Source organism: Juglans microcarpa x Juglans regia, chromosome 1S (genome assembly GCF_004785595.1).
Source record: "Juglans microcarpa x Juglans regia isolate MS1-56 chromosome 1S, Jm3101_v1.0, whole genome shotgun sequence".
Lineage (NCBI taxonomy): Eukaryota > Viridiplantae > Streptophyta > Magnoliopsida > Fagales > Juglandaceae > Juglans > Juglans microcarpa x Juglans regia.
The window spans coordinates 25,621,085-25,636,991 of record NC_054595.1 but is presented as its reverse complement, the minus strand read 5'-3'; the positions used below and the strand labels follow the sequence as shown (position 1 = coordinate 25,636,991).

At 40.1% G+C, this 15,907-nt stretch overlaps 2 protein-coding genes across 2 annotated transcripts; both read left to right on the top strand.

The window, feature by feature from the left end:
- Nucleotides 1-747: 747 nt before the first annotated feature.
- LOC121247706 (protein PAF1 homolog) lies at nt 748-12,868 on the top strand. The gene is made up of 12 exons (XM_041146118.1): nt 748-2,462; nt 2,989-3,057; nt 9,572-9,679; nt 9,775-9,955; nt 10,046-10,122; nt 10,220-10,339; nt 10,958-11,063; nt 11,717-11,797; nt 11,896-11,964; nt 12,045-12,116; nt 12,206-12,349; nt 12,427-12,868. The coding sequence occupies exons 1-12, from the start codon at nt 1,432-1,434 to the stop codon at nt 12,568-12,570; spliced, it is 2,202 nt and encodes a 733-aa protein (XP_041002052.1). The 5' UTR covers nt 748-1,431; the 3' UTR covers nt 12,571-12,868.
- A 785-nt stretch (nt 12,869-13,653) lies between these two features.
- On the top strand, nt 13,654-15,354 carry LOC121247709 (clavaminate synthase-like protein At3g21360). Its single transcript, XM_041146121.1, has 3 exons — nt 13,654-14,124; nt 14,259-14,512; nt 14,889-15,354. Exons 1-3 carry the CDS (start codon nt 13,669-13,671, stop codon nt 15,247-15,249), a joined length of 1,071 nt encoding a protein of 356 aa, XP_041002055.1. The 5' UTR covers nt 13,654-13,668; the 3' UTR covers nt 15,250-15,354.
- Nucleotides 15,355-15,907: the final 553 nt, after the last annotated feature.

Sequence of the window (15,907 nt, the reverse complement as noted above, 5' to 3'; positions counted from 1 at the left end):
AAAAATGTTAAGGAGACCGAAAGTTGTACCGGGAATATGTTATTCTTAAAAATAAAAAATCTAAAGGCAAAACACAAGATATACTGATTTTTTTAACGAGTAACGTCTATTTAGGTTTCGTTTAAAAGTTAAATTCCTCTCAATTCTTTTTAATTAATTATTATAATTTTTTTAAATTTTAACATAAAGTATAATAAATAATTCAACTTTTTCAAATCTTAAAATAATAATAATATTAAAAAATAATATTTTAATAATATTTTATCAACTAAACTCAATTCAACTCAGTTCAACATTCAAATGCAGTCTAGTCATCTTATTTTAATACTCAAACATTATAAATAAAAATATTTTTAATTTTTAATTATCATTTTTTTTATATAATCATTATTTCATCATTATAATTTTTTTAAATTTCTAAATAAAATTATATTTAAATAATATTTTTATTTTATAATATTTTTATTCAATTTATTCTCTATACTTTTCTCAAACTTAATAAAAAATTTTAACTCAAATTAGTTACCTATTATTTATAAATTATTTTATAAAATTTTCAATTCATCTCAAAATCAAAACGACATCAGGTGTTACCTTTCGTTAGCCTATTCTGTATAATTATAAATAAATTTTATTCCGAAAACAAAAAGAAAAACGAATATGTTTTTTGGACAAGTTGAGAAAATATATAATCCGAATATAAAAACAAAACTATAATTTTTTTTGTTTTCCATTGAGAAATCTAATTACACCGACTCTCTGTATCTCACAGACGCCCGCCGACGTTCTTTGATCCCTCTCAGCTGCCCTCAACAATCTCTCCGGTCCCTCTGGCTCCGAGCTCTCTCTCTTTCTATACATATATATATGTATGTATATGTGCGAGTTACGTACATTCTTGCAATTCAGGGTTTTAGGGGAGTCTTTGAGAGAATTAAAAGATTTGGGGTCGTAGTTTGTGATTTCTCTTTCCTAGGGTCTCTGACTCTTGGAGTGTAAGAACTGGGATTCGGGTTTCAATTTTTTGTCCCTGCTAGGGTTTGTTACAAGAGCTCGTCCATTAATTTTTTTTTTTTCTCTGTAAGTGATTCCTAAATCTGCAATTCATTTTTAGGGTTTTGATTTTATTTTTATCTCCGAGAATTCTATCTCTGTTCATCCGTAAAGTCCAGGAATTAGAGATTGGAAGCTCTCTGTACTAGAGTTTGACTTGCTCTGTCGATTTTGAAATTACAATAATTCGAAATCCATAGCGTTCTATTCTAGGGTTTTGATCAGTTTCTGAAGTGTTCATTAGAAATTATAATAATTGGAACTCCAGTGCTTCTGTTCTTGGGTTTTCATCAGTTTCTACAACTAAACTAAGAGAACCGAGAGTCAGGAACTGACTTCTCCCTCTCTTCCAGGGTTTATTCGGATTGAAAATCCGCCATGGCCTCGTACAGGCCCTTTCCTCCGCAAACTTCATTCGCGCCCGCCCCGATTCAGAACCCCCTTCCACCACCACAACCACAACCTCCGCCGCCGCTACATCCACCTCACCAGCGAGCTCAGTACAATCAGAATTGGGGTGGATATGGTGGTGGTGGTGGTGCTGCTGCTGCTGATGGGTCTATATCCTCGGCTCCTCCTCCACCGTCTTCTTCATATCCCCAAAACTACAACACCAGCCAAATGCACCCGAATTCGAATTACCACCACCAACATTACGTTCCGCCGAGGGGTCAGCAACCTCCTCCACCTCCTCCTCACCAGCAGTATCCGTATCCACCACCACCGCCCCCTCCGGAGTCATCTTACCCACCACCACCACCACCACCCGCTCCTTCTATGGCACAAAACTCGATGAATGTGCAGCCCCCACAAGCTCCTATTTATTATCCGTCTAATCAGTACAGTCAGTATAGTCATCCGCCAATACAGCCAATGCGACCACCGCCTCCACCACCACCTCCATCTTCACCCCCAAGTTCATCAATTCCACCACCACCACCCCCAAGTTCACCACCGCCTCCTCCATCGGCTCCTCTGCAGAACAAGGTGGGTGGAGTAGATAGGGGGTCTCATGAGCGTGATAAAGGGTCTTCCAAGGAGCTAACGGCTTCTGGAAGGCATGGGCTTTTAAACCTTGTTGTTCCTGCTAAACAGCAGCAGAAGCCCCCGGTGCCTCCTGTGCCAGTGAAGAAATCTAATGGGCCACCGGGGAGGGTGGAAACGGACGAAGAGAGGAGGTTGAGGAAGAAGAGGGAGTTTGAAAAGCAAAAACAGGAAGAGAAACAAAGGCAGCAGTTGAAGGAGTCCCAGAACACGGTTCTACAAAAGACTCAGATGTTGTCCTCTGCAAAGGTTCATGGGTCGATTGTGGGGTCACGGATGGGGGATAGGAGAGCTACTCCATTGTTGAGTGGTGAGAGGGTTGAGAATAGATTGAAGAAGCCAACAACATTCTTGTGCAAGTTGAAGTGAGTATGTTGATGACTATCCTTGGTTTCAATTTTGTTTATTTGTTTCCTCGCTCCAACTTATCAAAGAAGTATGGAAGTAGGACTGTAACTACAACTAGATAGCTGATACTGGAGTTTTCATGTAAGTGGTGTAATTGATAATTTAATTTAGTGGCTTGGCTAGGAGCATGTATATTTGTTTTTGTTTTTGTTTTCCTGGTGGGCGGGCGGTTCTGGTCTATGTGAATGGTTTTGATCATTCTTTATTCCTCACTAATTTTTCATTTGGCATTTTGGGGACAAAGTGGGAGCTAAATTATAATAAATTTGTGAAGATGCAGATGGGAGAGGTGAATGTGTGAGAGAAGACTTTTGGATCTTGCGTTTGATTACTTTCTATACATGCCATATATGTGCGTTGGATATTACAAACCTTTTTGGTCAGAATTGACGCTTGCATTTTCCAGTTCAACAATGTTTACATTGTTGACTTCCGTTACTGACATCCTTTCTACATGCAATTTCCCTTGTTTGCTTCTTTAAGATTCCGCAACGAGCTCCCAGATCCAAGTGCACAACCAAAGCTCATGGCTATGAAGAATGAGAAAGATCAGTATGTCTCTCTCTCGCTCTCGCTCGGGACCAATTGTATAAGCATCTATATATCTCTATATGTGTCAACTCAGCATGCTAACATTCATGCAGTGGTATTTTCATTGGCATGGACATACTTGTAAGCTGTTGAGAATTAATTGATGATGTAGTAGCACTATTTATGATGGTAATTTTCCATGTTTAGGTGTTGTGATGAAAATCAAAATCTTCAAGGAGTTATGAACCTTTACATTTAATTTTTTGTAATTAAATTTTTATATGAATTTTATTAAGTGGAAAATTACTTCTACTCAATTCCAAAGTAATAATCACAATCAAACAATAATAATTAGTGTAACTTGTAGATCTCAAGGTTCATCAAAAGGAAATAGTACCATTTCAAGGGAGTTTAGAAAAATGAAGCTGAGCAATGAGGCTTCTAGTGTGTATTTATATACCAAGAAGAATATCTGCCCATCTTTTTGGGTGCTGCTACGATTCTAATATCTTTGTGCTACTTGTCATCTTGGAATTGAGTGATTATTCAGTTTATTAAAATGTCTTTTAAAAAATAAAATATCAAAATAGTAAAAATATACTTCTGAGTATAAGTGCCGTGCACTTGGGCTTTTGCCTATTTTTATGATCAATAAAATCTTGTTTACCGATAAAAAAAAAGTTAAAAAAAAACCATTATGGGTGGCTGGCCATCCTATGAACCCACATGGGTGGCAAAACCCCAATGATTTTTTTTTTTTATAAGTAAATTGTAGGATTAATAAGGATAGGCATAGCCCAAGTACGCAAGAAGTTATACAAGAGATAAGACCTATCTAGGTTGTTATAGAAGAAAGAAAATCATGTACATTTAGGCCATTAAAATCTATAGCTATGGCCCAAAGAGATAAGGTGCGAAAAAATAAAGCACGAAGCTCCTCTAGTGTCCGCTCCTTGTCTTCGAATGTCTGCTCATTACACTCTTGCCATATGCACTAGATAATGCAGGTAGGGATCATCTTGCACACAACTTTGATTTGTGAAGCACCACCCAGCACCACTCAATTGGCCAATAACTCAAACCACTGTGGCAAGCATCACCCAGTTTAACCCTATTCGACTGAACACTTCGCTCGACACGACACTCGCTGTTTCGCAATGTAGCAAGAGATGATCCACTGTCTCGTCAGTTTTCTTGCACATACAACACCAATCTGAGATAATTACCCTGCGCTTTCGTAGATTATTGATAGTCAGAAACTTACCCAAAGCCGCTGTCCAAGAGAAGAAGAGTGCTTTGGGAGGTGCCTTATTCCTCCACAATCTTCTCCATGGGAAATGAGTATTTGGTAGAAGTTTAAGGGACTTGTAGAAGGATCGAACTGAGAAAGTACCCTTACCTGCAGGTGTCCACCATAGTTTATTGTCCAGCAATCCATTCAGCTTCATAGAATACATTAGGCTGAAAAAAGCCTCAAAACTGTCTATTTCCCAATCTTGGGCTGCTTTACTAAAGGTGACATTCCATTGGACTTGGTCCCGTGAACGAACCATAAGGTCCGCCACCGAAACTTCTTGATCACATGCCACTCGAAAAACGGAAGGGAAATAATCCTTTAGAGCCTCCTCTCCACAGCAAATGTCCCTCCAAAATTTTATACGAGTACCCTCCCTCACCATAAACTTAGTATGGCGAGTAAACACCCCCCACTCTCGTCTTATTTGCTTCCAAACCCCCACACCATAGGAGCCATTCCCCCTCTGTTGTACACCAACCCCCCCATAAACTGCCATGTTTGCTATCTACCACTAATTTCCAGAGGGCTTCTGGTTCCATATTGTATCTCCAAAGCCATTTTCCAAAGAGTGTCCGATTAAATGTTTTCAAGTTCTTTATCCCCAACCCACCTGACAGAATTGGTCTACACACCTTATCCCAGCTGACTAGGTGAAACTTGAAATCATCTCCCATCCCACTCCATAAGAAATCGCGATAGAGTTTTTCGATTTGTGCCGCCACACTAGCTGAAATTGGAAATACAGACAGAAAGTAAGTTGGTAAGTTAGAGAGTGTACTTTTGATAAGAGTCTTTCGGCCTCCTTTCGACAAATACAATCTCTTCCACCCTGCCAATCTTTGTTCTATTTTCTCAATAACTGTATCCAAAATAAATAAGGCCCGTGACGCTGCAGCCCCAACGGTAATTCCAAATATGTCATAGGAAGAGAAGTGACCTTACACCTTACACCTGTTATTGAGAGGGGACAGGGGATCTCCCTGTCTTAGGCCTTGAGAGCTGTTAAAGAAACCCTCTGGGCTGCCATTGATCAGAACTGAGAATCTTGTTGCTGAAGTGCATCATCTGATCCATATATCCCATTTCTTCTCAAAGTCATATCTCTTTAATAAATAAAGAATGAAGTCCCAGTTTACATGATCATACACCTTTTCCATATCTAGCTTACAGATAATCCTTGCAATACTAGACATTAATCGACTATCTAGACATTCATTGGCTATTAGGACTGAATCCAGGATTTAGCGACCCCTTACAAAAGCATTTTGTGGCTTTGAAGTTGTCTTACCTATGACCACCCCTAGCCTGTTTGCAAGCACCTTAAAAATGATTTTGTAAACCCTGTTTATGAGACTAATGGGCCTAAAGTCCTTTACTTTTTATGCTCTGGTCTTCTTTGGGATCAAAGCAATAAAAGTAACATTTAGACTTTCTTGAACTTCCCAGCCAAAAATAACTCCTGGAACACATTCATAATGTCCTATTTCACTACCTCCCAACATGTTTGAAAAAAGCCCATCGAAAAGCCGTCTGGACCTGGTGCTTTATCTTTCACCATTCTTCTGACCACATCATATATCTCCTCTTCCTCAAATGATCTCTCCAACCAAGATGCTGACTGTGGAATCAAAACCGAGTCCATCTAATTTTGGTCTCCAACCCCCTCCTTCTGTAAATAAATGTTCAAAGAAACTCACCACATGTTCCTCGATCATGGGAGCCTCTGTGCAGTCTCTACCATTGATTTTCAGCATCTCAATGGTGTTATTTCTCCTGTGAGAATTAGCCACTCTATGGAAGAATTTTTTTGCTTCGATCCCTTTCTTTCAACCAAGGTGCTCTTGACTTCTGTTGCCAAGAGATATCCTCTAGAGATAAAACTCTTTCCAACTTTGAGGCTAGCTCTGCTTTACGTGAGACTTCCTCTGAGGTGAGGACTCTATCTTCAGTAATCCTCTCAAGATTTTGTAATTCCTCCATCATGGTTTTCTTTTGCTCCCCTATGTCACCAAAAGTTTGAGAATTCCAAAGCTTTAAATCATTCTTTAGAGTTTTTAGTTTGCCTGCAAGAATATGAGAGGGGGTACCATGAAACTGATAAGATGACCACCAAAGCCTTACCCTATCCATGAAGCCTTCGATTTTAAGCCACATGTTTTCGAACTTAAAGTAGCAACGACCTCCTAGAATACCGCTTCCATCTAACAATATGGGAAAGTGATCCGAGCAGAGGCGCGACAATCTCTTCTGACATACCTCCGGATAATGACTTTCCCAATCTGGCGATATTAAGAATATGTCTAGTCGAGACCACGTCTAAATATTAGACCTGAAGGGACCACCTATTAATGGTAGATCCACCAGGTTCAAGTAAACAATACACTCAAAAATCTGTCATGTTTGGGTGTAGACGATTGTCTCCAGATCTTTCACTAGGGAACCTTATTACGTTAAAATCACCACCTATACACTAAGGGAGGTCCCACCAGCTATATATTCCGGCAAGTTCTTCCCACAAATGACTTATGATGTTGTCAACATTCGGTCCATAAATACCTGCAAAAGTCTATAAGAAATTATCCTCCACCATCTTAAAAGAACAGGCCATTGTGTATTTCCCTATAAACTTCTCCATTTTCTCCACCACCCTTTTATTCCACATCACAAGAATACCACCCGATGCCCCATTCGAAGCCAGATAAACCCAATCTACGTACGGGCAGCTCCACACACTTCTCACTAGTTTTCTGGTCACCCATTTCAACTTAGTTTCTTTTAAACAAACAATGTCCGCCTTCCATTTCCGAAACAAGTTTTTTATGTGAAGACGCTTATTACCCTCATTCAGCCTGTGCATGTTCCAAGACACAATTTTCGGCTTCATAAAGAAACAACAGTACCCTTCCTTTTGGACCTATCATGGCTTGAGCTACTCTCATTCAAAGACCAATTAAGCCTCTTTAGCTCCCTCTATTTTTTGGTTCTAGCTTTCTTGGACTGAGAATGACCCACCTTAATGGCAGTGAGAAGGGCCATAAATTGCTCTTTGTAACTCACACACTCCATAACCACCATATGTTGGATGTCCTTTACCTTTTTAAGCACCCAGTCAGAGATCTCAAAGTCATTTGGTAGCAGACAATTCAGTGGGAATGGGTCCCTGTCACTAGCATCTCCCCCCCCCCCCCCCCCCCCCCCCCCCCCCCCCCCCCCCCCAAAAAAAAAAAAAAAAAAAAAGGTTACATCCTTCCCATTCAACCACAAAATCCACGTTTATCTCCACGTTATCAAAGGGAAGGGTAATCTCATGGGTGTCGGGAGCCGCACATAAATCATCACTGACCTCCGTGAGCCTCTGATGTAGCCCCACGACGCTATCCTCCACAAAATCCGAACTCCTCTCATCCCCACCTTCCGATAATACCTCAAGATGTTCGACAGAAGCAAGTGAAGCCTCCATCTGGGAAGAGATGGCTTCCACGTTGAGAATTGGCACTTTCTTTGTGCAGAACTCAGGGTAAAAGATTGGCGTTGGCAGTATAGCATCTTTTTCCTCTACGCGCGATGGTAAAATTTGCTCCACCACCGCCGCTGGTGCTGTCTGGGCCACTGGCATAGGACCCACCACTAAACACGGTGTTTCCGATGCTTCCTTCGGCACGGTTGTGGAGTTACCGTTGGTAGTGGGCAGGTCTCCGTCCTTGCAAATTCTCCAAATTGAGGGTTGGGCTTGAAGGATACAGACTTGGCCTTGTGACTAATGGGCTCATTGTGGCCCATAATTTTTGGCTTAAACCCCACCATCCAGTTATTACTTGAGTTCCCACCAGACTGAGGCCTAATAGTTGTGGGCTCACGCCCATCTGCCTAAGGCCTAAGCCTAAGTTGTTCTGCATCCATCTCCAGGCCCACACAAGGCCCTTTACTAACCGAGCCCATCTCCTTCCTTGTTAACCAGTCGATTTTGCTTTTCATATCTATCAGTTGCGCCTTAGTTTCCAGCAAAAGTTTCAAAGTCTCCCCCTCTGCCACGCCACCTACTTGTCTGCTACCACCACTCTGCCACTGTACAGGCCACACCTCTCTGTCAGAGCCAAGTCCCGTAGACACGCCTCTCTATGTTAGCATGCCTCTCTATCTTAGCATGCCGTCATTCCCATTCCGAGACACATGGGTCTGCTCCACCATCAGTGCCTCCCTGAAGGAGTGGTGCTATGATTGAACCGCGACCACCTTCCACTTCGTGTTACTGTCGTTGTGGGTGTTTCTTCTGTCGAAGAAAAAGTCCCGCAGCACCTCCCCCATCCTATTCCAGCCACTACCCTCTTCCTTGGGAATGAAGATAAAATTCCTCCTCTCTCCACCATATTCCACCACTGCCATATAACGGCCTCAATTATTCGCATAGCGTTGTGCTATAAAGCTACGGCTGCCTTCCCGGACTGTGGTGTAAAAATCCATTTTTTCCTCCTTTGAACACGTTTCCATGGCCTTGGCCAGCCACTGCACCGATGAAGGACCCAGAACCACCTTAACCACCATCCTTCAACTCTTCTCTGAAATAGCCAAACTGCCCCCTCTTTCACGAGAGTAAAACATTTAGAACCTATGACCAACTTCTTAGAAAGACCCATTTTGTTCACTCCCATAAAACTCCCATTACCTTTCATCTTGGTAACTTGTAAAGAAACAGAAAATAAAGGAGGAAAAGAAACAAAGTAGGGAATCAGCTCTGGCGAGAGGCACCGGAGATGAGATTACGTGCGTGCCTGAGAACAGAGGAGAAAGAGGGGAAAAAGGGAAAAAAAATGTTACCAAAAATACTTCTTCATTACCTCACATTTGCTGCTTCAAAAAAAAAAAAAAAAAAAATAAAAGAAAAAAAAAAAAAAAAAGAAAACCCCAATGATATTCAGGAGTGGCTAGGCCACTCTCATTGGTGGTGGCTGGACCACCCTCAAAGGACATGGGAGTGGTCACGCCACCCCGGAATGTCATTCCGTGGGTGAATTCTTGGGTTGTTGCAACCATCCCCACGGCCAAGAGGGGGTAGCCATAGCAGAGTGGCTTGGCCACCCCAACTTGCCAAGGGGGTGGTTAGACCAAATGTATCCTAAGGGTTTCGTTTGTTAAGCTTCTGGGTATTATTATTTTGCTTTGTTGTGTTCATATGTCTAAAGAATTATGATCTAATGCATCCTGCAATGTTGTGGTAATTTTTATGCTTTATTTTTTCAGATATACAAAATACACGATCACATCTTTGGAGAAAACTTACAAGCCCAAACTTTTTGTCGAGCCAGATCTGGGGATACCTCTTGACCTTCTTGACCTCAGTGTATACAAGTATGTCTCAGATAGATTTTAACCTTTTTTTATAACTGCAACAGTTATGTTTAGCAAAAAGAAATCTCATCATCTTCATGTATTCGTTTAATTAGTCCTCCTAGTGCTAGACCACCTCTTGCTCCAGAAGACGAGGAATTGTTGCATGATGATGTAGCAGTGACCCCTGTAAAGAATAATGGCATTAGACGAAAAGAAAGGCCTACTGATAAAGGTGTTGCCTGGCTGGTGAAAACACAGTATATATCTCCTCTTAGCATGGAATCAACAAAGCAGGTAATTGATTACATAAGCTACTCTTAGAGAGCAATGCTTTCTTGAAACAGATTGGTTCATTATCATGGCTAACTATGTTGGTGTTTTCAGTCTTTAACTGAGAAACAAGCAAAAGACCTGAGAGAAATGAAGGGAGGCCGTAACATTTTGGAGAACCTTAACAATAGGTTTGTTCTTACTCTAACCTCTTAGTATGTAGAGAATTTCGCACTGTGTGAGAGCCTTGTATTTATACTTATTGGTTATATAATTATTTGTTTTCAGGGAAAGACAAATCAAGGAAATAGAATCCTCATTTGTGGCATGCAAGTCACACCCTGTCCATGCAACTAACAAAGATTTATATCCTTTAGAGGTTCTGCCTTTGTTGCCTGATTTTGATCGGTATGTATTTTTTGAATGTTTTTTTTGTAAGTATGTTTTAAATCAGATTGGCTCTCACTCAGACATTTGTCTGTGTTACTACATTGCAAAAAAAGAAAAAAAAAAAAAGCTATAGCTTCTTCTTGTCTGTCTTATGTTTGTTTATTAGTAATTAGTTATGGAAAAAAAAATGTTTGTTTATCTGTTTATATCACAGATTATTAATATTGTGTAGTGTTGGGATTGACGCATCAACTCAATTCTATGGGTTTATCATGTGTGCGCTGCTGAAAACTGACTATGCCTATTTATATCATCGATAAAATCCTTGTTTAACTGATAAAAAATGTGTTGCTGAAAACTGAAGTAGCCTGAGTCATGTCTGAGTTGTTGTCCCTAATAGCCCATTATTTTGCTGAGCTATGCTTTTGGCGATTAAAAACCTGCTAGCACAAACACACGTGTACTAATTGGTGGTCCTCTAGTTGAAGTTCTGTTTTTTAGGAGAATAATGCAGATGAAGGGTTTTTGCTGCTGATGGATTATTTAGAAGACCTTTACTGTTTAGTCATTAAGTATCATATTGCATCCAACAGTATTCATACTGATTAGTATGTCGTATATGATGCTATGGAACAGGTATGACGACCAATTTGTTGTTGCGGCATTTGATAGTGCTCCTACAGCTGATGCAGAAGTCCATGGCAAGCTGGATCAAACTGTTCGTGATGCCTATGAATCACAGGTGATTTGAGTGTGTTATTTTACTTTTTTTTTTTGCAAGTATAGTTTGTTAAGTTGTGTGAATGCAATAAGTCCATCATGGGCATATGAAAGACTTGGAAAAATTGGTACTGATTCTGGTTTTAGCCTATTTTCATTAAAATTTAATTTTTTAGAGTTAGCTATCTGACACCTTGTACTTGTTGTCTGAGCACTATGACCTTCCCATGCCTACGCTACAGTCAGTGGAGATGTGTTTGCCTTCTGTTGTCTTCCCCAGAATTTTATAAGCGGGATAACATATTCAGTAATTTCCTCCCACCCAATTCTTAGTAGAATGCTGTTGGAATTTCCAACCTACAGCACCCCCTGCCTGCGGGAAAAAAAAAAAAAAAGGATAATATAGTTCTCATCAATCAATCTGTGGCAGTCTTTCTTCCTTAGTGATACGAAATTTTAAAAGCTAAAACTGAGAGTTCTAATCATCTTAGAGTTCATACATTTATTGACCAACCCCTCGTATCAGTTATTTGATTAGAAGCTATTATGCACAAGTAATGCATAGACTTAAAGTAATACTTATTAGACCATTTTAATTTTTCATGAAATATTATGTATTTCTATCTGTGCTAGTGATGTGTATGTGTTGGACCTCATCTATTGTGATCCATTCAGGCCATTATGAAAAGTTATATGGCAACGGGCTCTGATACGGACAAATCATTTTTGGCATACATGGTCCCTTCTCCGGATGAGGTGATAATTGCCAATATGTAAAGTTAAAAGTTTTATCATACTTACCATGATTGGGCAACTTATTAATTTATTGGTCTGTTCATGTCGAACGGTGGCAGCTATCCAAAAATATTTATGATGAACGCGAAGACATCTCATACTCTTGGGTTCGCGAGTATCATTATGATGTATGTCTCTACATCTCTGACATGCTACTCCAGCTAGCAAGCATTTAATTTCTTACTGAGTTTTTCTTTTCACTCAACAGTTTCGTCTAGATGATGTGGATGACCCCACAACATACCTTGTTTCATTTGATGAAGCAGAAGCACGCTATGTGGTATCCACTTGAACCTTGATTTCTTATCATTTTCCCAGTGTGCATGCACACATTTTGGCTGTTATTCAGTGACTTTTCTTTTAATGTAGCCTCTTCCAACAAAACTCGTTTTAAGAAAAAAGAGGGCCAAAGAAGGAAGATCTAGCGACGAGGTCGAATATTTTCCTGTACCTTCCAGAGTTACTGTAAGGCGGAGATCAGCTGTTGCTGCAGTCGAACTGAGGGATTCAGAGGTATGACCATGATGGAGCCATCTATTGACTAGTAGTAAAGGACCTATGAGATATTACTGAGTTTATTGCGCTTCTAGGTTTATTCAAATTCGAAGGGGAGTTTTTCAAATTCTAAGAGGGGAGGGTTAGACATTGAAGATGGCCTTGGAAGACCACAGAAGGTTGCCCGGCATCAGGACATTGATCAATCTAGTGGAGCTGAAGATGAAATTTCTGATTGATTTATTCTAATCCAAATTCTGCTGCCTTGAAGTAAAAAGTTCCCAATTTTTTGAAGCAGGTAGACCTGGTGGCGGACTGGTGTTTTACTGTGCTGATGCCGCAAAGATGTGAGGTAAAGTAGTAATATATCTAAATGTATGTTCATTCCAGCTTCCAATTATATGTATAAACATATTTTCAGATTGTAGCTGGTTCTGGTTGATATAGCCTTTTTTTTCCTTTTAATACCATGGAACAAAAAAGGTGAAAATAGGTCCTGTAAAAGGAAACCAGGCATAATAGAATTTTGTTGGGTTCTCTGCGGTGTTCATTCAAATCATTTTAAAAGGTGCTTGGTATGGCAATTCAAGCCTTTATGCTTTATTATACTAGTGGTCATATTTGAACAAAGATTTTTGTGGACTCATTACTTAAAACTAATGTTCTTGAGAAATGAGTTGCCCTCCTCTCTTTCCTCTGATTGGAAATTGCTAATACTTCCGTATTCTAGCTGCCCAGCCGTTACATGCATACATAGAGTCTATGATGCAAAAACATATTTTGTGACAAACCTATTTCTCTCTCTTCAAGACAATTATGTAATCAAAAGTCAAAGAGAACTGTTACAGACACAAAAAGATTATACAAAATAAACTTACAAACTGATGTAGCTTCATATTAAAATAAAAGTAACTTTATAATTTGACGTATCATATTGAGCTATTTTAATTTGTGAGTTTATTTTTGTGTAATCTCTTTGTGGCTAAAGTATTTTTTAAAGTAAAATCTTGCTTTTCAGGCAATGCACTCACTCAAGGCATCCAAGTCTTTCATCCAATTTTTTTTTTTTTTTTTTAAAGATTGCTTAATTCAGAGGTCGATATACAAAACAAAGTGTAGTTATGACGGTGTATTGCCAAGAGATTCACACATCCACATAGTTTGTGCCATAATAATGCCAATGAAGTCAAATCATTTAAATATCTATTTTTTTCTTCGTTTCAAACCTTGAAATTCGGATAATGCTTTGCGGGCGGACGGGCTGGGCTGGGCTGGGCTGGGCTCCCGTAGTCGCATCCAACACAGCCTATTACTATATCCTAGCCTATTAAAAGCAGATGCAGAACCACCCTTTTCACCCCTACCCAAATCAACTTCCACGGTCTCTCTCGTCCTCTGAGCTACTAACCAGAGCAAACCAAGGGGGTGAAACCATGTTGGAGACCTTCTTGGAAACCCTAATCCCGCATCAAAAGTTTTACAACGGAGTTCAATTCCCTTTAGTTCTCTCGCCGAACCCCAGAAATCCCTTCCCTCTCGCTCTTCTGACCCAAGCCGTCAGAAACGAGAAACCGCTACTCGACTCTTTGCTCCGCAACTCCGGCGCTTTACTCTTCAGGGGATTCCCGGTGAAAACAGCCTCAGACTTCAACGAATTCGTTGAGGCCTTTGGCTTCGAGGAGCTTCCCTACGTGGGGGGAGCCGCCCCTCGTACCAACGTCGTGGGTCGGGTTTTCACGGCTAATGAGTCCCCTCCGGACCAGAAGATTCCTTTTCACCACGAAATGGCTCAGGTATGTTCTGTAATTTAGTCACTCTTTTTTTTTTTTTTTTTTTTTTTTTTTTTTTGAGGAAATGGGTAACAAGATCAAATATTCGATGCTCATTTAAGAATTAGGAATCAAGATCAATTGGGATTTCTGAACAGGTTCCGGAGTTCCCCTCCAAATTGTTTTTCTTCTGTGAAGTAGAGCCTGGAAGTGGTGGAGAAACTCCTATAGTACTTAGCCACATTGTCTACGAAAGAATGAAAGAGAAATACCCAGAATTCGTTGAACGACTGGAAGAGCATGGCTTGTTGTATACGCGGGTATTGGGCGAAGACGATGACCCTTCATCTCCAATCGGACGTGGGTGGAAGTCTACTTTCTTGACCGAAGACAAGAGTGTGGCTGAGCAAAGGTATGCGATTTTAACCATTGTTAATACTCTGAAGTGATTTTATTCTCAGGATTCTTGCATTGCAAGTTGCACGAATCAATCCTGACACGGCCCGCGGAACTTTTTTATGGTTGTTAATATGATCGTAAATTCATGCAATGAGATTGGAGGAACAAGTTAAAAATACACTCGTCCACAAACGCTTTAAATTTTATTATTTTTACCGAGGTCTCTGTTTCACTGTAATATATGATCAGTACAGGTAAAATGTTGCAACTTCTTTGAACGAACTCATACGAGGAATTGAAATGCTGCACACCCTCTATCGTAGGGCTTCCCAGCTATAGTTCTTGTTATCTTCTTAGATATAATATGGCTCTATCAACACATTTGACAGGGCTGCTAAGTTGGGAATGACTATGGAATGGCTAGAGGATGCAGTGAAGACAATAATGGGTCCAATTCCAGCTATCAAATATGACAAGACAAGACAGCGCAAGATTTGGTTTAACAGCATGGTTGCCGCTTATACAGGCTGGGAGGACGCAAGGAATGATCCTGTGAAAGCTGTTACCTTTGGGGATGGCAAGCCTTTGCCTGCTGATATCATCTATGACTGTCTTAACATCCTTGAAGAGGAATCTGTAGTCTTTCCTTGGCAGAGAGGTGATGTTCTTTTGCTTGACAATTGGGCTGTTCTTCACTCTCGAAAATCATTCAATCCACCTCGCCGTATACTAGCTTCACTTTGCAAGTAGGTTTTTTGGTTGTATGAAACTATATGCTCCTTTTGGGCTATGTAATGAAGAAGTGTATAAATAAAAGGGTTACGATCGCACACCGTATACGTGCAATTTAAGCCATAGACATCCCCATTACAAATTTGGTTGAAAGTTTTAAGTGACCTTTATGATCACTGATCAGACGACCCAAGCCATGCACGTAACCACTTTAAATGCACATATTGTTTATAAACCCAGGCTGCGGACTCGGCTAGGTTCCATTTCTAGATGGATTTCCCAAAGCGCAGAGGAGGAATCAAGCTCACATGGGGATCGAAGATTAGAGTAAGTTTAGATCATTCATTCAAATTCAAATTAATGGTAACTAAGACTAAAGCAAGAGCTTTTTTATTTTTCTCAAAGAAGAGAATAGGAGAGCAACATTTGAAGCGTTAAACATTCTGCAAATTAAATACTATGGAGACACATAGAACGTTTTGGATGAATGAAGCGTGCCGGGGTTCATCCCAAACTGGCCATATCAGCATCTATGAGGCTGAATTTTGAAGTCGTGTTGCTTCCACGTCCATATGTTAAAAGCCAAAATTTATCGTTAAATTGTTGTGAAAAACGACAATGCAGAGAAAGGATAGCGTATAAGACTACGGTGAAGATAAAACAAAAATTGGCAAGT